Source organism: Sceloporus occidentalis, unplaced genomic scaffold (assembly GCF_023333645.1).
Source record: "Sceloporus occidentalis isolate IW3139 unplaced genomic scaffold, rSceOcc1.0.p SCAF_162, whole genome shotgun sequence".
Lineage (NCBI taxonomy): Eukaryota > Metazoa > Chordata > Lepidosauria > Squamata > Phrynosomatidae > Sceloporus > Sceloporus occidentalis.
Genome location: NW_028317142.1, coordinates 739,688 through 767,321, shown reverse-complemented (window position 1 = coordinate 767,321; position 27,634 = coordinate 739,688). Strand labels below are relative to the sequence as shown.

Sequence of the window (27,634 nt, the reverse complement as noted above, 5' to 3'; positions counted from 1 at the left end):
CGCACAAAAAAAGAAAAAAAAGAAATATGAGATTCATATTTTAAATTCTTGTATTTATTATGCATTGTAAGAAGCAGTTAAAAAATAAGAAAAATGCAATATATTTAATGCACCACTCTTTATTTGAAGCCAGGACCTTCAAAATAACAAAAAAACATGTTTTTACCCATCTATGGAAGCCAATAATCAGATATATAATTGCGTTGTTGTATCAGTCAATTATCCACTTTAGTGCATCAGAAATGTGTTTTCTGTAAAGGTTTCCTGGCATAGTACAAGTTACTAGTGCACTTCACAGAAATGTTTATTAATCTGTAGGCGATCTCTATTCAATTGTAAATCGTGTCCACTGCTCCCCCCCCCTTTAAATGCTGTTACTGACATCAAGGTGCACTCTTCTTATGTACAAGCTTTTGTGTTCAGAAGGCCATTGTGCCTTCAAAATGATCCTGCCATTTATATTTATCAGCAGACGCACAAAAAAATCTCTACTGCAGCATATTGCTAACCAACTACAGGGATTTGAAGAAGAAAAGCTGCCTATTTCACTTTAAATGTCAAGAAGCAATTCACCTCAGTGTGCTATTCAGAACATACAAAGAGATGGTTAAATGCATCCAAAAATGCTGAGAGGGCCTTCCAATCAGAGATGTCAGATTTAGGTAGATTGCTATTGGGGAAGCTGTAAAGAACAGTAAGGGGTGGGCTATAATGATAGCTATTCTGTTATAGGGGGTGGGGAGGAAAAAGATGAATGTAAAAAAAGAGCAACGCAAAAAAAAAAAGGGACAATTGGAGAAATAACCAAACAATGCAGCAGCGGCTTGGAACAAAACAAAGGAATCCGTAATCGCCGCGATTGAATGTAGGTGCTTTCATGTCACATACGGCACGTGAAGAAGCTGTTTATTTCAGATCCAGCTGGCACATTGTATCTGCACATCTTAGCCGGTGTAGGTAAACGTGGCCTCCCGAAAGATTTATTTGAACTGAAAATGCTAAACTTTCTTGTACAATACAGTGCATTATAACATACACCGTCCACACTGTAGAGCAGCTACGCGGGACAGCGGGACAGTGACACTTGGAGGTGTCTAATCTGTTTAATGACTAATTTCGGCTAATTTAGACTTTAACTGCACAGGTTTTTGATGCTTGTATTAGATTAGGGAAACACAGGATAATTTGAGATTGTATGAGCTAAATTCAGTAAACAGCAGGAGAGCCCTCAAGTATTTTTCAGTATTATTCTGAGATTTTCTGAGATGTTTACCCACAGACTGAAATTTCTGAAGTTTCTGTGATGTTAATGCAAAAAGGGGTTGGTGCCATCCAACCAAAAATATCTCAAAACTGCGTTTACTCCACAAGAGGACTTGCAAAAGGTTTATTATTATGGGTTACAAACCCAGTTTAAAACCTAGCTTATTCTTGTATTAAAGCCAATAATGCAGGGAGGGTAGAATCTGGTATAAAAACTATAACCTTTAACGATGACCTCCAGGTCAATCAATAAGGCTTATACGTAAAACATACTTGGATGCTGCATTACACTACATCATATTATATTTACCACAACTTTTTATTGCACTGTATAGAATGTTGTACTAAGAAAGTTTAGTAAAAGCTCTTAAAGCTCTTAAGACCTAATGATAGATCCAGGACTGAATATTATAAAGGTGAGGGTTCTCAGCTCCAACCCGGCTCCCTTAATATATACCGGCTGCAGATAAGGGCAATCAGCACATAGGATTCTACAAATTTGTCCATAACAAATTGACCTTTCCAGCGTATTTTAAAAGTCATCCGTTTTTCCATTTATGATAGTTTTCTCTGAGGATTTTAACATTTTAATGAAACACTGCATTTTTAATGACCATCATGCTTCCTTCCGCATTTATATAATGGCCATCATGCTTCCTACCTGGCCACATTTAATCTTCCAGTTTAGATACAGTGAGATTCCGAGCCTTAAGGGATAACCAGGATGAATCGCTGTTTAGCAAAGATTGAAAAACGGTTTGCAGCGGAAGTTGCAAATGGCAAAAATGAAACACAATTTCTAACTGTCTGTTTCAATGCCGAAATTATGAATCATGAAATCTCTGTAATCAAAAGCAAAACAAATCTGCGATTTTCGATATGCCAAAACATTCAATAACATTTTTCCTCCTTTTATTTGAAGTCATTCATTTTAATCTGATTAGTTTGTATCTTGTAAAAGTTTGCCTCTTCTAATCTACGTTATTATTATTATAAAACATTTAATCTACAGGTCTCCTAATAGTGGTGCTCTCTTCCAACGTACATCATAAAGATCTGTTTTAAAGATGTTGAAAGAACATTATTCTTCAATAATAATGATAATAATAATAATAATGATTAATCATATGGACGTACTAATGCATGGATGGTAAAGTATGGTGCCTGGTCCTAAATCATTGGCTTCCCATACTTTACTGATTATCTTAAACAAGGGGTTATACTTCGGCAGGTACGGCGAATCTGAGATATAAGCAAAACAATCTGGTTTTCTTTTACATAATATGGTAACATTTATTAAGATACAACTAAAATAGAGATCATTACATGGTAATCACATAAAAAAGACAATTTGTCCCTCCTTAACCTTAATTGTATCCATAGTGGTTGCTAATTAGTCCTGCAGAGCTGTAGCTACAGACCCTATAACGTCAGATGCAGACCCCTGTCCGGCATGCCTGTGTATTCTGCGCAGCCGGTGACTTAATGATACTGAGTTGAATCCCTCAGCCAATATTTCTCTCATACTTCCGACGGCGCGGATTGGATCTGCACTGATGACGTCTACTTAAGAGCACTTTCTGCCTTAATGAAGAAACTCTGCTTAAAGCCCACTCTGTATTTTGGTGCAAATCAACTAAAACTCCAGAGTCTTGATTACTATGATGATGCATTTATAAGTTTGTAGGGGTCACTGGTGCACATGGGGCATTTTGCAAAATGTCTACCATGAAGCCTACCCATGAGAGGGACAGCAACCCATATTTTTGTTACTTAATTAGAACATTTAATATTTTCTTACTGGTTGAACTACTATTTACAAATCCCTAATTAAAGCAGATCTATCACTTTCGCCATAAACATATATATATATATACTCTGGACTTTTTGTTGTTTATTGGTTGAAGTAGCTTTTGTAAGACTTGGATGAGGAGAAGGGAGAGAAATTAATTAGATACTATTAGTCCAATAAATGAAGTTGATAATTCAATGGTCGTATTATAAATCCTGTGATGTTACAGTTCCTTTTAAAAATAAATATATATATATATATATATATATATATATATATATATATACAGACACACACTGTCAATTTGACTTACGGTACATTAAATAAAATGCTGTCAAAAACTACCAGATGTGCTTTTGAAACGCAAATCCTGAACAACTAACAGGAGTGAATAACTTCTTTAAAAGCAGTTTGGCAGCTGAATACATTTTTACTGAAACATAAGTATACCATTGTACATTTTTACCTGCAATTCTGTAGCAATTGGATTTGCTACATGTTTTCATTCCGCACATAAAGTTGTATTTTCTACTGCTAGTGTAAAGCAAAAGTGGTATGTCAAAGAATATTAAAAACACAACGTACAGGCTTGCCATCAAGAGTCACTGCTCTTTTGTACATATATAAAGAAACATATCACACTTCTATGCTACAAAAACATATCACGTTAAGAAATAAGTTGGGAGTTCTCTATATATATACAATATATAAAAATTGTACATTGTGCTTTACCCTCACCTACAGTGTGTATACGAGAAATATTATTTAATTATATAATATCTGGCGATGAAAAAGTGCATTAGAAAGCGAGCTATTTTACTGGAGTATTAATGATTTTCTGGTGAACTATAGGGCAACCTGCCACAAAATGTTAATTAAACAGACAGTGAGAGAAACATATAATAGTGAGACAGAACCTATTACTTGAATGGTAATGATAGGTTAGGATGCCAATAACCCAGTAATTAGGATGGACAAACCTCCTCTATAAATTTGCATGGAATTATCGACTGGTATTTTCATTCCCTGATGAGCTATTGTCAGGAAAAGTCAGAAATATATATTTAATCAACAGTAAAAAGTAGAAGATTATATTGCCACTGTGTTTTTTTTTCCATTGAATCTTAGCTTTAAATTCTCTGTTACATTAAAAATTGTTGGTTTATCCACAAGGTATGTTCGAGTGGAACCAGATGGCTGACAGGTACAATGTATTGTCTGTGCATGCGCATGCCTAGACCCCAGAGGGTATTAATCCAGCACCGATCACAACCTCAGTTGAGCTATTTTCAATTTAAAAATTGGTCTAACATGATCTAAGCGTAACAGTTAACCAAGGAAATGGAACACTGAGTTACTGAACTCTTGTGGCTGGTAGAGCATTATGAAATATATAGACAAACCAATTAGCTGGCTGTGATTTATGGGATTCACAGCTCACAGCTACAGAGCCAGGAGTTACAGATTTCTCTTATGTGTCATTTTTTTATGTTATTTTCATCATGCGTTAAAGAAACATTTGTCATATTTTTATATGAGCAAAAACTGGATAAAGTCACCCCTTCACACATTTAGGGCATACTATTACGTCGTAAGGTAAGCAGCCTAAAGCATTGTTCTTGAAACTTTTTGTCTTGTGACCCATTTCTCCAGCAAGCCCGGCCACCCCACTCATTTGAAAGAGATTTTTTAAAAATGGAGGCAATAACGTAGAAGCAACCACTTCTTACCAGCTACACTATAAAGCCTGCTTGGGTTTTTACACTTTAAAAATAATACCCAGTAGCCCCTTATAATTGACGAAAAACATCAAAAGACGTGCCACAGAAGGCTCCTCCTAACTTTTTTGTCTGTATAGTTGAATTACTGACAGGATTTCATAAAAGATGTATTTTTTAAGCAGTATGTCCCATCAAAAAACGTGTAGGGTCAAATTGTGCAAAAGCAATGCAAGCTATACCTCTACGAGAGGAAGGACAGACACCTGAATCCTAATGCTTTGGGCATAAACAGCAGTCATTTGGAAGATAATTTACTTTTGCTAAATAAAGAGTACCACCTCTGACTGGAGTTATTACTATACAGCAAAACAGAAAAGGTTTTACCCCGGCAGCAACTGTACCTAAGACAGGAGGAGGGGACCTGGTCAACAATACCAATATTGTTCATATTGTAGCGTATTAAAAATCCAAGATATGGTACAAAAGGGTTGCAAGCTATTTGGCCCAAATGTCTGTTTACAACGACTTTACAAAATGCTACCACTGGTAACTAGTGTGCAAGAACACTTGTCATGAAGTGGTTAAGATGCATTTAACTTCGCCCATTGACTATGAAGAATAAAATATAATTTGCTTTTGTATTAAAATACCAATACTTCCATCTGAATTGGTATTTAGGAGTGATGGAAATTGAAAAACAAAATCAATCATGTGGGGGTTTTTTTTTTTTAGCATGGAATAGCCATTTTGCAATTTTCATATCCGGTTACAAGCATATTTCAGATTTCTTCTAAGCAATCAAGAAAATGGCAATTTGTTTCTATGTGGTCTTATTGCAACTAACAAGTAACAATCAAGCACAAAAATGTCAAATCAGACAGTGGGAGGATTTCTGCTAGCAAGTGGTGTAGCTACTTAGTACGACATTGTGAACAAAATGTCATCTACGCAGACTGACATTAATAACATATTTATTTCAACATATAATGCATAATTGTGAATTAAAATATGCATTTTTAGTATTTATATTGCTTTTTTCTGTACTATACTTCCTTTACTAGAAATGTTCAGTTTGCATTATTATAACTAACATTACTGCAATAAATCTTAATATTATCTTTTTTTCTTATTGTTCAAATTCCTTGTAGGGGGTATAGTCTTTAAACCAATGACTTCATTATGGAATATGTAGATTTGACCACAGTGAGTCTGTCACTTTTATAACTAAATCTAGTTCATAGTGTCATCCTAATACTGCTGAATATCAAATCACTAGCCACTGTTGGCCCTTATGATCATACCTGTAAAGTCTCCAGGTTTCACCAAGAGTCTCTGGGTGAACAGTTCCCTCCCAGGGTCTCCAGGTCAGTCTTCTTATTCTCTGGGGAAGGGGAGTGGTGTTTAGACACGCCCACTTCTTACCGAATCCCTTTCCACTCCTATCGCTTTTAATGTTATCTAGTCCTGACTTTTTAAGGGCTCTCGCATGATTAGCTCCACCTTTGTGTGTGGACAGCCTCGTCCCCTCCAGAAGAGGGTGAGCTCTGGCTAGCCTGAACTGGGACAGTCCCAGGTATACTTATGATGCATACTGATTTGAGGTTTGGCTAATATACCCCACATTTTAATAATCTGAATGGTATTTGACAACAAAGTAGTGTGTGCATGGGAAATTACCATAGTGCAACAGCAAGGGCCATCTTTGGCCATTTGTTATGGAAACAGGTCCCTAAGTTCACACATGCACTTATTGAAGGTGAACTAGGTCACACATCTTTATTTGTTTTTTGCTTGTCAATGTGCCTTAATTAAGCTCCTGTTTAACAGTAAATCACCAAAGCCACTGCAGTCACCACAGTAAGATGGTTGTTAACATAAAAATACTGCCAAGCAGAAGACAAACACCACTGACCTTCCATGCTAATGAAAAGTGATAGTGTTTACTAATTCCCAAAAAGATACTGAAACCAAGTCCTGTCTGCAAAGCAAAATGCCTGTCAACAAACAAATGCGTAGCCCCCGTTGCAATTAATGTGATTCTTGTTCTTTGAAATGGCAACATGTAAATTTAATTAAAATTTCCACAGGGCAGGCACACAACAGAAATATTTATTTAATGTATTTTTTGATATAATGAATAAAAAAGTACCATATGTTTTACAGTTCTTACCTACAGCTAGACAAAAAATGGAACTGGGAATTTGATGGCGCTATATAAAACAATAATAATAATATTAATAATAATAATGTCAATCCAGAAGAAAGTAGTAGAAGTATATAGAATTTAGTTCATTGTTTAAAATGTTCTTTTTTCTGCAATAAAATGTTAACTTTTAAAAAAAAAAATAACCAGATCTGGAGATGTGGCTGGAAAGCTTTATATAACTGCCCAAAAAAGGTTCTTAGTTTAGCACAGTTGTACGCAAACCACCAGGGGCTCTCCGAGTGTGACATAAAGGTTACTTGTACACAGAAGATAAAATGGCATTGGATCAGAAGTTGGTTCTTGGAAGAAACAAAAATCTAAAAGACATAAAAGGCAATGAATCTAGAATATACCTGAGTTTTTTTATTGTATTATTTCCAATGCACCCCATGGGAGCACTACGATTCAAATGCTTGTTAAAAGCTTATCCATGGGATCAGGGCTGGACTACTACTACGTTGTAATGTCCATGTGGCATCTGGACAGGCATATCCAGGCGGTGCCCGCACACTGTAGCACCCAGTCCGCTGTTGGAGCGGCAGATCTGGTGTATATGGAGCACTGTTGGCCGGCGACCATTCTGGGCCTGTTCAGGATCAAATCAAACCCAATGTACCAGTCGAAGGCTCCACAATGCTTCTGATATTTGTACAGCATAGGACACCCAAATAAAGCACTAATAGGTATGTACATAGTAGGCGTTCCTGTCATTGGTGTAGTGTTTAGTGTTAATTTAGCAGGAAGCAGAGTAAGCAACCATTTAACTGCTATATAACCCAAAAGGTTATAATGAATGCTCACTTGGAAGCAGAATCATCACTGAAAACTTCTTCTGCCTTAGGTTAATGTGGTGCCTTGTCTGATTTGAGCCATTAGTTATAACATCTATTAATTAAGGGGTAAAATTATATTTTACAAGAATGCATTATTAATAATTAAATTAATTTTGTGGTTATTAAAGTTATATATCACTGTGTTTATTTACTAAACTTAATTCTTTATTTAATACATTGATCCTTGCTTATTATTAAATGCATTAAACCCGTTAGTGGCACATATGCAAATGAATGTTAAATACGCTGGCATTAAATTTATCTGTGGGATCTTTAAATTGCACGTTAATTGCCAAATATTTAGCCATTAATTATCTTGATTACACACAAACATGTTTTTATCCAGTATTTGTCCTCTGATGATCAGTGCAGCTCAATATAATTTACATATTTTAAGAGGCTTGATCAGAATAAATAATTCATTTGAAGTGATGTACAATAATTGTACTTTCTTTTTATTTACCACTCACAAAAGTAATTTCATATTTATTAAAAGTAGAGGTAAGCTTCAGTGCATATTATTTCTATGTGATTTAAGCTAAATCAATTTTAAGATTTTATTTTAAAATAGGCGTGTGGCGAATCCCAAATTCGACATTTCAGAAGAGGGAATATTAAAACGTATGTAATGGCGTTTACAGATAAAATAAGCAATATATTCATATTCAACCCCCTCAAAATACAGGAGATTTCTTGTTATCACGATCTGCATAATTATTCCTCCTCATTAACTCCTCTCTACTAGTTAGGTTGCTGATTGGTTTAGGCAGCAAAGATGGGTGAGGAAAAGGGACACTAAATTAGACAATGTTGGCTTGGTAGTTAACACTTAAACTGAATACTTCCAATTCAGTTATTGTGACTGTGAAACAAAATGCACAAGCTATGGATAGATTTAATTCATTAAGTCAGTTATGCTAAAAGTTCCCATTTATATCCAGTATGTGTTTATGTTTCAGGTGCATGTCTGGTATACGGTTATTTTGATCAATAATTTGATCTGGATATAGAGAATTATGTAACTAGTATTAACGTTTTAAGCCTGAATAGCCCCAAAACAAGTAATGTTTTGTCCCTGTCAAGTAACCATGACAAAGAACCACTGCTGATACTTAATGCAAACTCTTCCTGCTTACACATATACACATACTAACACACTAAGATGCACACATATACAGTACACACAAACACAGCACTCTACCTTTCTTCCAGTGCAGGGGAGGTCCAATAGCATACTTACACACTTACATACAGACACACGGTAGCACACACACAGTAGCACACCTACACACACATACATACATACAGCATACTTACACACACAAATATGTTACAATATACTTAACACATATAGTAACATATTTATGGGCTGAAGAGAGAGGCAAGTCTACCAGCCGGCAGCTGTCCTGCTTCCTTGTGGTCCCCACACACTGCCTGCCTTACATACACACACACACTTACTTACACACATTGATATAGAGTGAAAGAAGAAAGAAAATGAAATTTAGATGAGTGTGCAAAATGTATGAATCTGTTGTTTTTGGTGGTAGTACAGGTTTGAATAAATCTACACTGCCTATTTTATTAATAAAAATTGCAAAGAAGGGGAACCATGAAACAGATTGCAAATAGTGTTTATTGTCCATCATAGTGCTCTGACCTTCCAAATGCTCACCTTGTTTGGGGAAGCTCTTGAATTGCCAGAATATTGTTATTATTTTTATAATTAATATTACTAGTATTACAGTCCCTAGAAGGTGCAAAGATGAGCTCTATAGTGGTACAAACATTTACTAATAACTGCTATATATATGTGTATGAATAATGAAAAAGTTTCTGAAGGCAAATGTGAGCTAAAAGATTAAAATTCTGAGTCTACCAATAAATATGACATTTCCGCGATTCATTTTTTTTGTCACAGTAAATATGGAGGACGATAGTGAAAAGAGAAAATACAGAAGGAAGATTTCATTAAGAGAACCAGGACAGATGCAGCTTTCAGACAGATGATCAGTAATCTAGCTCTAAACCCTTTTTCGGGGGCAGTAAAGGAGAGTTCTGTTCCGACATCTTTAGAATGCAAGGGATATACAAAAGATTTGGGATTAACATGTTAAATTAAAATAGAGTTACTTAGACAGGCTAATACAATGCTAATACTTGCAGGGCATTAGTGATCTAACTATCCTCTTAGATTTCAGAAGACAAGATTACTTATAGATTACATGTAGCCATCCACGCACCCAGCAGTCAGTCTTACTTGCTCTGGGACCATTGCAAAGAAATAATAACTATATACAATACAAACATTTGCCGAGTTTTTTTTTCAGTTTTACAAGAGAAAAAAAAATGAAAGGAAAAGAAAACAAATATTTTAAATTATGTACCCAATGGCAATAGCTTGTTTTTGTTAATTTGGATATAAATTTGAATAACTTTTTTTATTTACTGCTTCAAATTGGTCAATTACAACCTTTCAGTTACAATGACAGCAGAAGGGGGAAAAGGCACTTTTTTAATCGGTGATCCAATTTTAAGCACACTTAACAATATCTGGCTGTGCATAATGGGAATTATAGTCTGACAACATCTGAATATTTGTATCATACCCAACTCAAATGCTTTAATGTCAGATCTTCTACTTAGTAAACATGTCAGTAATATTACACCATGAAAAGACAAGAAGAGTCTATTAAAACTAGCAAATCTAAATAACCAGCAAGAAATAATTAACAATAATCATTTGCGTAATGGCTGGTAGCTTGCTTAACCACTTGAGTGCCACGGTTCTATATATTAGACCACCTCCCCTCCTTTTCTAAGGCAGTTAATCATATCTGTTATTGGTTTTCTATTATGTTCCCTATGTTATTATTTTTCTTTTGTAACAAGTAAGATGTTTACTCGAGACTTAATACTTGCTTATAAAGCATCATTAAATTCATTCCTCACAGTAACCACTTTTGTCTGGCATACCACTAGCATTTGGTTCAATATTTCATTAAATGGCATTGAAAAAAGTATAACACAATCTAGTAAAAAAAAAACCCTGCTTTTACGAAATCTAAATTACCATGCAGGCATTGGGTTGTATTATACAGAACAGTTAGCTCAATGAATAGTTCTTTTTATCTGTCCTGAAGCCAGCTGTGAAAAAGTGAATTCCAAAGCATATCTTTAATCTTTGTTTTCAGGGTGTGTGTACATTCTGTCCAACTCTATATTGAAAGCAAGAGTGGGATTTTATGTATAATTTGTTTTAAGGTATTATATGCCTGAAAACTGGAAAGGGAAAAAACAAACTTTTACACAGTTAGTTAAAACATTGTGGACCAACTGGAGCCTTGCTGGTTGGAAGTGGCAACTGGGTGTTTTGTAATACAGTCCCCAGACAGACTGAAAAACAAAAAAGCTTTTAGTGCTAACATCATTATGGAGTAGAGGAATGCATTGGGAGGCGGGTCCCGCGGGCGGTCTTGCTGGGGTTGTGGGCGGGAGCGGGCAGTCAGGCACTGTACCTGCGGGTCCCGGTAATCCCGCGCAGTCCCGCAAGGCTGCCTTCTCGCGGCTCCCTTACAGTGTCTCCTCTCTTGCTCCGCCCAGGAACAAAACTGAGTCACGTGATGTGACGTCACTTCCCGTGACTCTGCCTTGTTCCTGGGCAGAGCAAAAGAAGAGATGCTATGAGGGAGCAACTCGAGGGCAGCCTTGCGGGACTGCGCGGTAATCTGCAGTTCAGGTAAGGAGGTGGGCTTGATTGGCCACAAATGTGGCGGGAGCGGGCGGGATTGGAACACCCACATTGCGGGAGCGGGCCGGATTGGGCAACAAATCAGCGGAAGCGGGCGGGAACGGGATTGAAAAAGCAGTCCCGCGAAGGGCTCTATTATGGAGTATCTAATCCCGAAAATGGCTAAACTTAATTTTGGACCTGACCATTTCAAAAGATAATGTGCTTTGCTTTACCAACTTGCAAATGTTATGCTCACAGCGGGTTACAATTAAGACTACAGTGGAAAAAATGAAATTAAAATAGTGATACATTTTAACTTTGCTAATGAACCTGGCCTAATAACAGCTACCGGTCTCTAGTACTCAAAGGGCTCAACTTAGTATTGAAGTATGCAGACTCTAACTATTACTGCTTGTTTATAGGGCAATTAAATATTTTGATTTTAAAGGAAAAGTCTCTTTTTTTCCTCCAAGAGCATAAAATAGAGTGTTGTATACAGTAATATGGTTTTGGATTGACAAAATGCTGGGTTTATCTCATTTTGTTACTTTCTTCCTGCAGAGCTGGAGGCTGCCATTGTTGGCAGTCATGATATTTTGGGTGACTTTCCCTGCTCAAACGCCACAATGCTAATCAAGTCCATTCCTCCACAGACTTTTATTAGTCATACTGTACAGCTGGGTGATTAAAACTGAGCCATTCTATTGTTTACAACAGGCAGCATGATAAGGAGTCAGGGTGTGTGGCTAGTAGAACATAACAGAACTTGACCATATACACATAACTAATACGTAGCTACGGAAAAACATTATATTATGCCAAGACCTGAAAACTGGAATCTTTGAAAACTTTAAAAAAATTCTTTATTTTCCACTCCCACCCTATTACGCTCTTATCGTCTCCCAAGAAAATCATTGTTTAATAGGTAGCTAGGTAGAAAATTGGCAGACTAGTTGGCCGTCTTATCTGGTTCTTTTCAAATTCTGTGTTTAGATAGATAGGTCTATAGATATGTATGCATACTGGAATTTTGTGGACTATTGCATTTCTCCCTGGTTAATAACTTTTCTGTTAACAAATATAGACACTGGCATATGGTATTTGCACCCAGAAGATCCCCACCCTCTAGTGTTCACACATCTCCAGCATTCATCCACTCAAAATATAGCTTTCATGATGCTTGGCCAGGCGAGGTCAATATCAACTTGCTAAGTCAGCAGAGTTATAGCTCAATCACCACAGGAAAGCTTCTGGTTGATCCCTGTTCTTAAGACCCAATGCCCTCCTATAGCTTTATATGCTAATGCCAAAATAATGCAAAAAGAAATTGTCTATCCTATCACAACATAGTGATACTTACGGACAGATAAACATGCTGTCTGTCTACCTTGCTTTAAATAACAACTCTCTGCCCATAAAATCTTTCTACTGCCTCTCAGAGTAGAAATTTCACCGATCCTGGTTAGACTTGTAAACAGTAAATTATATTTTCAATTGCAAAGCCAGTGAAGTCTTTCATTTTCTTTATCAATTTATCTCCATTTCACTGCACCTTTTCCAATTCCAGGATGTCTATTTTTGTGATTTATATTCCAACTTTCCACTGATTTATATGAGAGAAAGTTATATGTTGTACGCTTCCTCGTATGATGCGTAGAATAATAACCCACTCAACTTTGGAGCGTAAACTAGTAAAAAGGCCACTTTAAACAGTGTCAACATTTCTCGTCTCTTCTAACTTTCAATATTGCCAACTATTCTTGGTATGTTAATGACGTATTGCATTCTGCAGGCACGGAGATTATTCTTTCAATTTGCATCACTTTGCATCTCCAACTCAGATTGGGACAAAATAAAGGCTTTGACTGAACAATTACAATTTTGTAACAGCATTAAGTTCTTAAAAAGACATTACGCATGTCTAGAAAAAAAAGTGTTTAAAGGAGGCCTTCTTCTTGAATAATAGGAAGATATTTTAAATGTAGCATCGGGGACCTAAATTTCAGCTCTCAGTTCACTCATATTTTTAGTGTCTTACTTAATCTTATCTATCAGCCCTTTTTCAGTTCTAATGACATGTGATATATACACTGACAACAGAACTGTATATCATATTTGTCATAGCTCTTGACACATGGGCTTGAGGCAACTTTATGGAACTAATGAATAATTTAAGGTATTCCACATATTACAAGCATTGCCATGCGTGTACCCCATGGATTACCACCACGGTGATCTAAAAGTTTAGTCCAAAAGTACAAAGGCACATTAGTTTCATACACTACTTTCTTCAACAGAGTCAGAGCTGAATTACACTCATATACGTCAAGTCAACAAGTCTTTACTTACTAGCTCTGCTTATTATGAACTTATGATGTTAAATAAAATATGTAATATGAATCAGGTTCTAAATCCACATTGTTGCCATCCATTTATGAACATATCAATGTTATAAAATTGAGTATTTGAGTTTGTTTTTTTTTACTTCAAGTTGAGTACTAATAAGATATATTCACTGTAATGGTTATTTTACTTATTGCACCAAAATGATACAATGAAATAAACAACATGTAACAATCTCATATAATTTTAAATTGAAAGTAAAATTTGCAACAAGGCACAAATGTAAACTCTCTAGACTTTCACATAACTTTTCCAATGTCCGGTATTGTGTTCTGCAAAAGCTTTAAATATAAGCTATAGGAAATCAGAAATATCATGATATAGGTCTGAAGCACAAAGTTTTGAAAATATTTTAAAGTTTTATAATGCTTAGGAAATTGGCATTCAGTTTTCTTCGTAATCAAAACGCAAGTTTGTTGACTGTGGTCAATTTTTAAATGCAGATAACCTCAGTATACCCAGACTTTAAATATGTATTTTCATTAATCTGAGCTCTAGCAAATGTAAGTGAATTGTTTTACAATTCCCGAACTATTGTATAAGGACCATTAAAATGTTCGTTACCCTTGCACTGTAAGCAAAAGATGATACAAATTTCACTCCTATTTCACAACAAGCATTCTTATGTTCATCATTAAGATACCAAGTGTGTAACTCAAAAAATAATGTAACTTTATATGCAACTATGTATTTATGTTTTTTAGTTCTCCCATTAAAACCTCTCTCACTGTTGTAACGTTGGTTTCAAATTAGATCATTATCCATTAATATGCAGTAAAACTACTGACTTATTTTAGAGACAGCAAGCTTTAATGTTTCACACCTTCAAGCATGTGAATCTCTGAATCATTTTCTAATATGACAGATCTCCGACTTGGTACATACTAAAATGAAATATATAAACATAACATGCTCTGTTGTTGTATCCTAATGCATAATCTCGATATAATAAGACCACATGTGCATTCTCATTATACAAAACACTGCTATTAAAAATTATAATTAAAGGGGCACTACAAATAAAAGGACTGCATCTATCTCTTTGATTCTTCAGAGTAACACTCAGAAGGGTATTTTTGAATGACAAATGCTTTGTTTAATAGAAAAACAAGACTACACTCTTAAGCATCATACACCATTATTCCATAAACCCTGAGAACTAAGACCGTGTCTACCTGATAAATGATGAATCTGAAAGAAGACAGGAAATGAAGGTATGGGGTAATAATAAGGTAAATTGTTGACGGATGGATTTATTTTGTAATGTTATCAATGGTGATCATAATTTGGACAGTTTATATTTAAAGTACCAGGACTCTACACCAGGACTCTACACACACGTACACATTCATTCTAACACATCCACTTCATCGCACCCCACTTAAACATACATGCTCACAAACCTACACATCCACGTTCATACACACAATTAGACATTCATGGTCACACACACAATTACACATTCATGCTCACACACACACAATTACACATCCGTGCTCACATACGCACATATATACAAACACATACATCCCACCTTCCTCCACCCCCTGCTTACCTCCCCCTTCTCCAGCAGCTTTCTGTACGGTTTCACCAGATGATATAACGTGACCCGATACGCTCCTGTCTCCCCCTGCCGGTTCAAAATACCGTATTGGCTCGGATATAGGCCGCCCCCGTATATAGGCCGCACCCTAAAAGTTTGGTGCTTTTTTAAAGAAAAAGTTTTTTTCTTTAAAAAAGCACCAAAAAAACATGCTGCCACTCTGTCCTCCCTCCCCAAGATATTCTGCCACTCTGTCTCCCCCCCGAGATATGCTGCCACTGTCCTCCCCCCCCCCGAGATATGCTGCCACTGTCCTCCCTCCCCGAGATATGCTGCCACTGTCCTCCCTGCCCGAGATATGCTACCACTGTCCTTCCCCCCCGAGATATGCTGCCACTGTCCTCCCTCCCCGAGATATGCTGCCACTGTCCTCCCTGCCCGAGATATGCTACCAATGTCCTCCCCCCCCGAGATATGCTGCCACTGTCCTCCCTCCCCGAGATATGCTACCACTGTCCTCCCTGCACGAAATATGCTACCACTGTCCTCCTCCCTGCCCGAGATATGCTACCACTGTCCTCCTCCCTGCCCGAGATATGCTACCACTGTCCTCCCTGCCCGAGATACGCTACCACTGTCCTCCCTCCCTGCCCGAGATATGCTACCATTGTCCTCCTCCCTGCCCGAGATATGCTACCACTGTCCTCCTCACTTACCGGAGCAGACTCCCGGATGTCTTGAGGGGCCGGCGGGGGACATCTACGCAATACGCGTATACAACTTCCGGTATCCAAACCCCGCTGCCTGCCCAGCGCCCGGGACTGCATGTCCCGGGCGTCGGGCGCTAGACCCCGAATATAGGCCGCACCCCCACTTTAAAAACTTAAAGTGGGGGGAAAAAGTGCGGCCTATATTCGAGCCAATATGGTAGTTTCGAAAGGGCCCTTCTTAAACAATTTTCAACCGGCACAAGGATACAGGAACAAGGGCTTCACAGGGTTGCACCAGGTCCCCTAGAGGCACAGGCCCCAGCTGTGACCACTGTGCTTACGCCAGTGTCTATGGGGTCTGCGTAATACATGTGAGCGTTGTATCACTCAAGCTTATCTTAGTCCACTTTTAAGTAGATGCAGAAACCTAAAAGGCCAGTTCATACATACTTGTTATTAAAATGTTAATGTTATTAAGATGTTATACTCCTGTTTTACATCATAACAGAGAGGCAGGTGGACAAAAGACTTCTTGAAACAATGTTCTTCTTTATAGAGAGGATTCACAACAATGAAAAAGAAAGTCAATTTTACTGGTCTAGATTGATGACTAACATGAGTAGTTAGTATTCCTCGTCCTCCATGTTTTATGTTCTCTAGTGTTCTCAATCTCTTTTTTATGTCGCCTCTTTTGTTAACCTGATGTAGCAACTTATAACATTAAGATACGAACATGCCATGCCCCTCTTAACATGTTGACAGTGAAGTCACATTGTTGTTAACTAGTGACAAAGACAAACAGAACATACCTGTTGCTTAGCTATAACAACATGAGTGTCAATGAATGTCCACAAGCACACAGTGATTGCACGGGCATTCAGTCATCATGCATGGAAAAACATGGCAGAAAGTATGCCACTACTGATGCACAAAAATTTACTTACAGGTAATATGTGTAGGAGTTATAGCTTCTTCTGCCATGATGAAGCAAGGATTTAGGCAGTGGTAGAAAAGATGAAATGGAAGGAAAGAAAAGCCAGATATTAATGTATGAAAAACCAAGATGAAAGAACAGATCAGGTGACATGAATGAGAGACTGTTAAAGCAAATTTACATCTAAGACAAGCATGCAGCACAATGACCATGTGTAACACATTCCCAGCTAATAATAATAAACCTAAACGCTTTGAAACAGCACAATTTTCAAAAAAATACTATTTGATCATTGTATGCGACTGTTTTTCTTTATTTTCAAAGGAGAATACCTTACTATCACATACATCATAATTAAAATCCTCAAACCTAAAAATATACATTTTAAAAACTGAAAAAATATAGTAAAAAATATTTGAAACCCAGAAATTGTATTTTCTTTAGTTTTTCAAAAAGCCCATATTTTTGTATAATATATATTTATAGTATATACTAATAATTTTGGAATATTTTTTAATGGGGATTCGGGTTATTGCACAACCATATTTGATACAATAAAATAAAGCACAACAAGTAACAATCTAATATAAAATGCTTTTTAAGCATTAAGTTGTTGACCAAAATGATTAAAGTCACAGCAGGTGCATACAAGATGCAGAAAATGACGTACGTGAAGTATATCAAATTGTAAGATCTATAAGTGTTTACACAACTTTTCTAATCTCCCGTCGTAACTTCTAACAAAATTGCAAATATCAGGATCACAATACACGCCTGAAGCACAAATTGATATTTTGTAATATATTGTATCTTGTGTTTATACCTTAAAACATCCACCTTCAATTTATTTTGTGATATAAAAGCAAGGTGCGACTGAAATTGAAATTACTGAACGTGGGTCTCATCACTAAGCTTTGAATTTTACATATTCTGTTTGCCAAAACAGAACTGTAATTCATTGCAATTTATAAGTGTCACAAGCGCACTCTACTCTAAACATGCATGTGTCTTGGTTCTGCTGGTCAAAGGGCTAAAAAAATCACTGTCTGCCCTAGACCATAAATAATGATAAAAAAATTTGGAAGACTAGTAATCATTTTTTATGATAGTAAATGTAGAAAATGGAAACGTGGATTGGAAATACTGGAATTTATTATCAGGCTTCCTAAACCAGATGCATATTTGCAACCAAACATGCGACTACTGTATTATATTTACATCATAGGCAGCTCAATGAACATGGAAAAACTCTCCCTTCTTACTTTCTATATGAAAAAAAAGAGAGGTGGGCCCTGGGCAGCCATCCATGGGAAGTTACCAGGTATGAGAGTTAGTCAACAGATCTCAAGTCACTGAGGGTCTTCCACCATACTTAGGTAGCCAGAGGAGCTACAAATCAGGGAATTTATAGCCCTTCAGCCATTCAAAAGGATAACATCTTACATTCCTTCTATGACATTGGGATACAATTCATGGCGTATGTCTTTGATGTTTCACATTAAACACACTGCCCCAGAATTTAGGATTGCCTTGAGAATTTTTAACTTTATAAATGTTATAAATGCAAGACTATAAACCGAAAGCATGATTGTCAATTCCTTTACTACCAGCAAAAATATATAAAAATGTATTGTCCTTTGTTAATGTCCCCACATCAGCAAATTCTAAAGTGCATCCAAATTTTTGGAGCTTTGTATATAAATTTTAATAATCTTCTAAATTATTTTTTGCACAACATTTTTAGCTCTCTCTATCTCAATAAAAATACTGATTTTGAGGCATCTTTTAAGGAGTTGTTTATAACAAGGTAGCATTTATAGCACACCATAAAAAAAGTGATTTTGTCATACTCTGTTTATGACAAGAAATAATAATGAAGCATAAAAACAGCATACATTAAATTCATTCTCCTCTCGGGAGTCTAAACAGTGTTTTGGAATGACTAAATCCTCGCTACATCCATATTGCTTGACTTGCGATTTTTAGTATTATCAAATGACCTATAAACTACACTTCTTTGAAAAAAAACCAATGTTCCATTCAAAGGGAAACAAGTTAGGCTATCCCAATTATAATGTATATAATTGAATATATCATATATTGACTGGCCCATTGTGTATCCTCTTAATATAGGTATAATTTGAGTCTCACCATAGTCATGTGCATAATAGCAGCAAGATAGGTTATTATTATTTATTGATTTTTTTAATAATACCATCATATTCTATACAATGGCACAGTACATAACAAGTAGTAAAATCAAACAACAATTTACACTTACAAAAACAAAAAGGTAAGGAGGGCTTCGCTCAAAAAAGCTTACAGTCTCAATAGAATTGCATCTATCAGAACCACAAATTATCAGTTCCAGTTGCTACAGTATATATAGTATGTTATAAACATATTAAGAGCTAGTTTTCTTTAAAATGTTAAAGCCCCAGTTCATATATAGAGTTTAAATAGTAGCCACAGTTAGCCATTTAGCCATTTCCCTTTAAACATCTGCCTACAGTATTGTTTTAATAGATTAATCTATTTTAGAAGTTAAAATTAAGCAATTTATGGCAAACTGGAGAGTTAAAAGAGTTCAGGAAATATTGTAGTGCAACTGATAAAATACACTGCATAATTAATAATTCATATTCTGCAGTGTTCTACCTTGTATAGAACATATTTTAATATATTTAATCAACTGACATCTAGAAGCCCATTCAAGATTATGTGGTTTGAAAAGAGCCACACAGAAATAAAACAAAAGGAACACAGAAGACTTCAAATGTTTGACCAACTCTCTAAACGGCAGAATGTTCCGGGAATTCAGTATCTTAACTGTAAATAGCCATTTTCCATGTTAAAGTTTAAACCGATCTTCTTCTAATTTTTACCCCTTTAAGAGCCAGACTGTGTTTTTTTATTTGTTGTACCCTTCGTGACCAAGGCTGTTTTAACACTTTTGCGGCGCTTGTGTTAAGCTGTAATTTTCTCCTCTCCCATTTAGTGTAACCACACAAGTTATATATCGTTTTTTTCCAGGACAAGCCTTGCTTTCTTCAGATACCATTTTTTTATCATATCGTCCAGGGCAGTAGCCCGATCAGCAGCTGCAGCCTGCATTAAGGTAGCACGTGTTTGCTGTTACACACACCTTGTGAACAGCCTTTCCCCTGTTCCTCCAATCAGGGGAGACTGTTGCTCAGAGGCTCCGGCCTTTTTAAGACCTGCTTTATACACCACTTCAGAAGAACAAAAATCTAGAAATTAAAAAGTAAGTGGAGAAGGGACATCATTGGGAAGTGGTCAGCAGTGACCAGCAGCGAAGGTAGGAGGACATTCTTAAAGACAGTGATGGCACTTTCTCAGATGGCACAGGAAAGCTGCCTGGAGATAAAAATGGTACAGAGACAAGCTTATTTCTAGGCACAGATGGCACATACAAGCTGTTTGGGGCACTGATGAGGTGGTTGAAGACACAGGCGTTGTGGGAGACTAGCAACACCTCACCCATTTAGTATAGCATTACTGGGCTGAAGGGGACATACCAAGACATTTTGGACAATGCTATGCTTCCAACTTTGTGGGAACAGTTTGACGAAGACCCTTTTCTACTCTACTGTGACTGTGCCCCAGCACACAAAACAAGGGCCATAAAGGTGGTTGAAAAAATCACCACAGAAACACTCTAAAATCCTGTGGAAAGCCTTCCCAGAAGGATGGAAGCTGTTATAGCTGCAAATGGGAGGATCAGCTACATATTAATATCTGTGTATTTAGAATGCAATGTCATAAAAGTCCCTGTTGATGTAATGGTCAGGTATCCATATAGTGTTCTCATAAAAGAGATAACCCTCTGTGAACACTCATTGCTCACTTAAAATGTGAGTCTAAGTTATAAATCTTTATTTATCCAACATTATTGCACATCATTTGTTTTTCTTTTTCCTCTTTAAGTATTCAAACATGGTTATGTCTCTGGGGGATGACTTACCATGAAAAACACTTTAATTCTTCAACTTAAAGATGGTGTAAAATCTTAATAAATACAGATTAATACTGAGAGCACTTTATTTTTGTGTAAATTTTTTTTTCAATACCTTACGTTATTTTGTATGCAAATTGTGAGGATTGTAATTTGTCACACAAGTGGCTCATGCTAAGTTACATATGTTTATAAATCTGTTCTAATATTATTAATGTCCTTATTTTTTATCTACTTTCCTCAAAATAACCTTTTGTAAAAATAAAGGGGGGGCGCAAATTTCTGTTCCTGCCTCAGGCGCAAAAGGAGCTAGCTATGGCTCTGATATATCTTCTAAGTTACTATATAAAAAAAATATGATCCAAATTGGAAAAAAGCACTTTTCCTCCTTTTATATGAAAAATATTTTACTAATCTACAAAAGCTAATGAAAAAACATGCTAAATAGATTCTATTTGTCCTGAGTTTAGAAATACTCAATGTTTTTTTGCAAGTTATAGGGCAATACGTACAAGTAGTGTTTTGCTATTGCTATTTTTTCAAATCTGGTCATTTTGCACCATGTGGTATTTAGGACATCTTTGAAGCCAACCAATTTACCCTATCAAAACATATATTTTTGAAAACTAGACACCCCAAGTTATTTCAAATGCTGGTATTTTAACCCATTTCATGCACTAATTCTACTACCACCCTTTCTCAAGCTTTGTGGTAATAATTTGTTTTGTGTTTTTTATCACACAAATTGTTTTTCAGGTGTGAATTTACAGTTCCTGGTATATGTCACTGTCACACAACATCCCAATATGTGTTCAGCAACATCTCCCAAGTACACTGATACCACCATGCATTGGTCAGGTTGTTTGGGAGGTGTGCATTTTTCAACTTGGAACTTTAACATTTGGTCCCACTGCCCCCATGTCTGAAGCTGGCTAATTCAATTTACCCCATCAAACCTTATATTTTTGAAAACTAGACACCCTAGGGTATATCAGATGCTGGTATTTTAACCCTTTCCATGCAAGATTCTACCACCAGCCTTTTTTTTTTTAAATGTTCATACAAATTGTACTTTAGGTATGAATTCATAGCTCCTGGTATATATCATTGTCAAACAACACCCCAATATGTGCTCAGCAACATCTCATGATTGCTGTGATACAAACCATTCATGGGTTTGTGGGGTGGTTTGGGAGGTAAAACACTACATTTGGGATAAGTGCATTTTTTAACTTGGAACTTTGGCATATGGTCCTTCTGCCACCATATCCTATTTGGGACATCTTTGAAGCTGATCAGTTCAATTTACCCCATCAAATCATTTATTTCTGAAAACAAGACACCCCAGGGTATGTCAAATGGCAGTATTTTACCCCTTTTTGTGCACTTCTTTTACCACCAGCCTTTGTCAAAATATGTGGGGGTATTTTTTTGTGTTTTTTTCACACACATTGTACTGCTGATGGTATATGTCACTGTCAAACAACACCCAATATGTGTTCAGCAACAGCTCTTGAGTACAGCGATACCACCCATGAATAAAAGGCCACATTTGGAAAGTATGCTTTGTTCATTTTGGTCAGTCTGTGCCTGTGGCCAATTAGGGACATCTTTGAACCTGGCCATTCCAATTTACCCCATGAAACCATTTTTGTTTTTTTTACAGTAGACACTCTTTGGGTATTTGCAATGCTAGCATTTTAACATGTCAGTTTTCGTGTCAGGATTTTTGGGAAGATACAGCGCCAATTTTAGACCCTCTTGGAAACTTGTTTATTCTTTAAGTACGCCGCCATTTTGCGAGAGGCAAAATCTCTCGCAGCGACGCTTGTGACCACTCTCGGGTGGATGTTCAGTGTCGCTGTATGCCTCACTAGCGAGGCATTTTAGCGACACCATTGAAACCACTGAACTGTTTCAAAATGGGCATCCATCCCCATACAGTGTATGGTGGACGTTGATGCCCCAAGGAGATGCCACATAGGGCCCCTGACGCTGATCTCACTTTCTAAGCTTGTTTAATGCCATGAGGTGCCAGACACACCATTGGTCTTTAAGTGACTGTTTTTCTGGTTGTTAAGGGGTCAAAAGTGGGCCTTGTTTTTGCGCAATGCATTGTGTGAACAGCCCCTTTTGTGATCAGCAATACATTCTGACCTATCATGGCAGGTTCGGGGGGCAGCAGGCACCTTGCCACAAATCAGATTGCAGATGGCCCTGTTGGGCAATCAGCCTCTGGTGTGCCACTACTCAATGAGTCAGTTACAAGGGAGATCTTTGATCTCCGCAGCTGGCCTATTTACACTTTGGAGGGCTGTGTTGAGTCAGCCCTGCATGCCTTTAAGACTCTGAGTGTCAGCATATGACAGCATATCCTGGTGCTCCACAGTGAAGACAGCGGCTGCCTTTTATGTCCCTGTTTATTAGAGCCAAGTTGCGTAGATTTGCTTCAAGATAATTCTTTTTATTAATTCTCCAACTTTTTTTCCACTGAAATGATTTTAATAATACATTTTAACTTAAGGCAAAGAAAAGGTAAGCCCTAAATGTGTATTTTTTTTGGGGGGGGGTGTCATCTACACTTTGAAGTTGCGTTTTGTCTATTATCCCTCTCACATTGATACAAAAAGAAGAATTCCATGAAAATAAGCATTGCAATTTGTTTAAAAAATAATTTTGACAGCTTACAACGATGGCATTTCTTCTGTCTTATTTTTGAAAAGTCTCAATTTGCAATCCAATCCATTTGATATTTAACTTGTTGCAAAAAGTTCTGAAGAAAATATTTCTGACATTTTAAACTTATTTCCAAGCCGAAATCATAAATGTACTGACATACTCAGTTTTAAATACCAAATACTAAGCTAGGCAAATGATGATAATATTGCATGAGTAATGCTAACCCAAGAAATATGGCAGCATGCTGCAGGAGCATAGATAAAGAGGTAAGTCCTGAGTCCTGGACTTACCTGTTTATCTTTCTAATTTCAAGAAGACAGGACTGAAACGGTAAGTGAGTTGTGTGTGTGTGTCTATGTATAATAGCGTATGTCTGGATATGTTGTGTGCCTGAGTATGTTAGCGTGAGTGTGTGTTAGTGTGAGTGTCTGTGTGCATATGTGTTAGCCTACATGTCTGGTTGTGTTAGTTTGAGTGTCTGTACAAGGTACGATTGGGACACCAAGCGCCTCCTACACATACAGACACACATTAACATATTTACACACACAGTAAAATACTTACATATACTTACATATATGTACTTAGACACACAGTAAAATGCTAACACACACATACACTAACATATTTGCACACACACTAACATACTTACACAGATACTAACACCCATTTTAACACACACACAGTAACCTATCAACACAAACACACATACACTAACACATTTTTACATACACTTACAAATCATACAGACACACAGTAACATACTGTACACATGTACACATTGTTACATAACTACACACACACAGTATTAGACCCACAGTAACATACTTACATGCATATACTAACATACATACATACATATACAATAACATACCTACACAGACAAACATTGTTCCTTACACTTACACATACAGCCTAACTTTGGCTCAGAAAGAGGCTGGCTGGTGCCAGCTGTTCTGGTCTCAGACTCAGGGTGTTGGGCCTGAAGAAGCAAGGCCCGTAGCACCAGCCTAGCGGTATGCCCAGGTTAGAGGATCAGGTAGAGCAGGCGTTGAGGCCTGTGGGGAACCTTCATTATGCCAGTGTCTACTGGCTACTGGCACTGGCCACTGTCGTTACCAGGTGCCATTCACTTGTGGCACCTGCCTCAGAGCAAGCCTGTGGCTCAGTACCAGGGGTACCTCCCTGATGGTAGCCCTGACTGGCAACCAGAAGCTCTACCTCTTTTGGGCTAATAATGTCATGGGAGGGGTGAACCAGGACTTCACCAGGAGAGTTGCCAATGTTTTGTGTCAACTTGCCAAAAAAGTCAGAGTAGCATTAACTATTTGGATAACACTACACAGGTGAGTACTATTGGTATACCTACTTTGTGGTATAAATGGAAAACAATATTTAAAGGAACATGCTCCTACACATGTTATTTTAGTGTTAATCCCTTCATAGTATGTTAATATTTGTAATGGGCAATATCAAAATGTAGTGTAGAAAAATGTAATAAAAACAATGTAGGTAAGACACCCTCAAAGGGGGATATGTCTCAGTTTATGGTCTTATATGTTTTTCCAAGAAAACTAGTAACAATATTTCCACCTAAGACTTATTTGTTGGTTGTTTCCCATGCACACTCAAACAGCATCTTTTACACAGGTCTAAATTACATCCAGGAGTTGGCAAGATATGGAAGCTATATTGATAAAGAATACTTAAATAAAATGAAATAGAAGACAGAAGTCACTTACTGAGGAATCTTGACCAGATGTTACCAAAATGAAGAGGGCATGTTTTTTGTTATTCTATCATAGGTTTGATCAATTAACATACTGGATCGCTAAGCAATAAACTATGTGTAAATCTATTAACACACTTAAACTCTTTGTTAAAAGATAACCCAAAACAGACATTCCACCTAAAACATTAGTATTTTGTACAAAATACAGATTCTACTGCAATTAGTACAAATGCTTTTGTGTGTTAGAGAATGTGTTAATTCAAGATTTAGCAGTAAATATAATTAATCAAAATAACTAGTTTATGCAAGGAAAGGTGAATTTAATTCCACCAAATTCACTATTGAGATAAATAGTTGCTGGGGGAAAAATGATGAAAAAGCACATAATGTAAGTAGAGGAAATTCATCATTAAATTCAAAGCAAACACATAACAGCAAAACAGACTTCCCTTGGATATTTTCAAATGCTTTAATTGTAAGTATTTTGTAATCATGATAGGTGTTGTGGAAAAACTCTACCGGGTTGGTTCCTAATATTTTTAGATGGTAAACAAGTGCTTACATGCAAAGTCAAATACACGGGGAATGGAGATCAAGCTGTTCGGTGCTAAATGGGTGAGCAATGGACAACAAGGCATCTCAAGTTTTAGAAATGGTTTCATGGTCGACCCACCCATAAAAGTGTACTAAACCCTAGTCCTCAAGGGTGACAGATTATATGTAGTGCACTGCTATGTGAAACACCATGTCAAAATGAAGAAATTATGAAAAAATATAAAATAGATGTGACATATTTAAATAAAAGGAGCTTTATGTTCTTTTTGACTCTTTATAAAGGCATATAAAAGCTGGGATGTGGATTTACATACAATAACAAAAAACCAAAATACCACGTGTGAATATAAATAACAAAAATATAAATCTTCCCACAATGAGAGCAGCTACCAACAAACACTCTTCCTCAAAGTGTGTACAACAGCGAACCAGGAATAATGGAGCGCATACACATGTGGGAAGGAAAAAAACAAATCTAATAGTGTAATATTGTTAATAAAAAATATAATTATAGTGTATAAGTTACACTCACAAAGGGACTGGATAAAGCAGGCTCATCGAAATGTCAGGCTTCCAGAAACTGAGTGTAGTATTCTATAAAAACAAGCATAAACCGGAATGGTGCAGTATCTTCAATCAACTGATCTTAAAAGATCAAAATACACTTACAATTGAGATGTGGCACAACTCAGCGAGTATTGTGCAAAAGCAAGTAGAAATCAAAAATCCGGTATATGGTACGGATATATACCGGATGTTTGATTTCTACTTGCTTTTGCACAATACTCGCTGAGTTGTGCCACATCTCAATTGTAAGTGTATTTTGATCTTTTAAGATCAGTTGATTGAAGATACTGCACCATCCCGGTTTATGCTTGTTTTTATAGAATACTACACTCAGTTTCTGGAAGCCTGACATTTCGATGAGCCTGCTTTATCCAGTCCCTTTGTGAGTGTAACTTATACACTATAATTATATTTTTTATTAACAATATTACACTATTAGATTTGTTTTTTTCCTTCCCACATGTGTATGCGCTCCATTATTCCTGGTTCGATGTGGATTTATATGCAAGCTAATACATTGTTTAGGATTCCAAAATGCATTGAGCACGATGACAACTAGTGCATTGTGGTTGAAAACACACCTACCATTAGAAAGCAATAGGGAATATAATTGAATTTGTGCATTTCCATTTTGGCTAAACTGAATTTAATTTCCTACCTGGCAGTAATACTTTTATTTTTTTTTATATTAGGCCTGTAAAACTCAGGAAGCAACAAGAATCATATTACTCCAGGTCAAAAAGTTGTAGCAGGGCTTAGCATGACTCTATACACTGTTTTAATTTTTTAAATACTCTTGAGTTATGTGCAACAAAGACCTTTTTCTAAATGTTTGTATTTATTGTTCCCTTTTTACATTTAAAAAAATTTTTTTGGTAGATACTAGGCATTACTCATATAAGCAGAGCATATCCCCCGATGGTGTCATCCTTGAGGTAACTTCAACTATTTATAAATATCAGGAAACAGGACTTTACCAGGTCACAT

General features: G+C 36.7%; 1 protein-coding gene across 1 annotated transcript in view; it reads right to left on the bottom strand.

The window, feature by feature from the left end:
- Positions 1-27,634, bottom strand: part of LOC149279542 (receptor-type tyrosine-protein phosphatase mu-like) — a 296,024-nt gene that overhangs the window by 79,009 nt on the left and 189,381 nt on the right. The window contains exon 16 of the mRNA XM_089501054.1: positions 17,149-17,178. Coding sequence (XP_089357180.1) covers positions 17,149-17,178 — 30 coding nt within the window. The remainder of the gene's footprint in view (positions 1-17,148; positions 17,179-27,634) is intronic.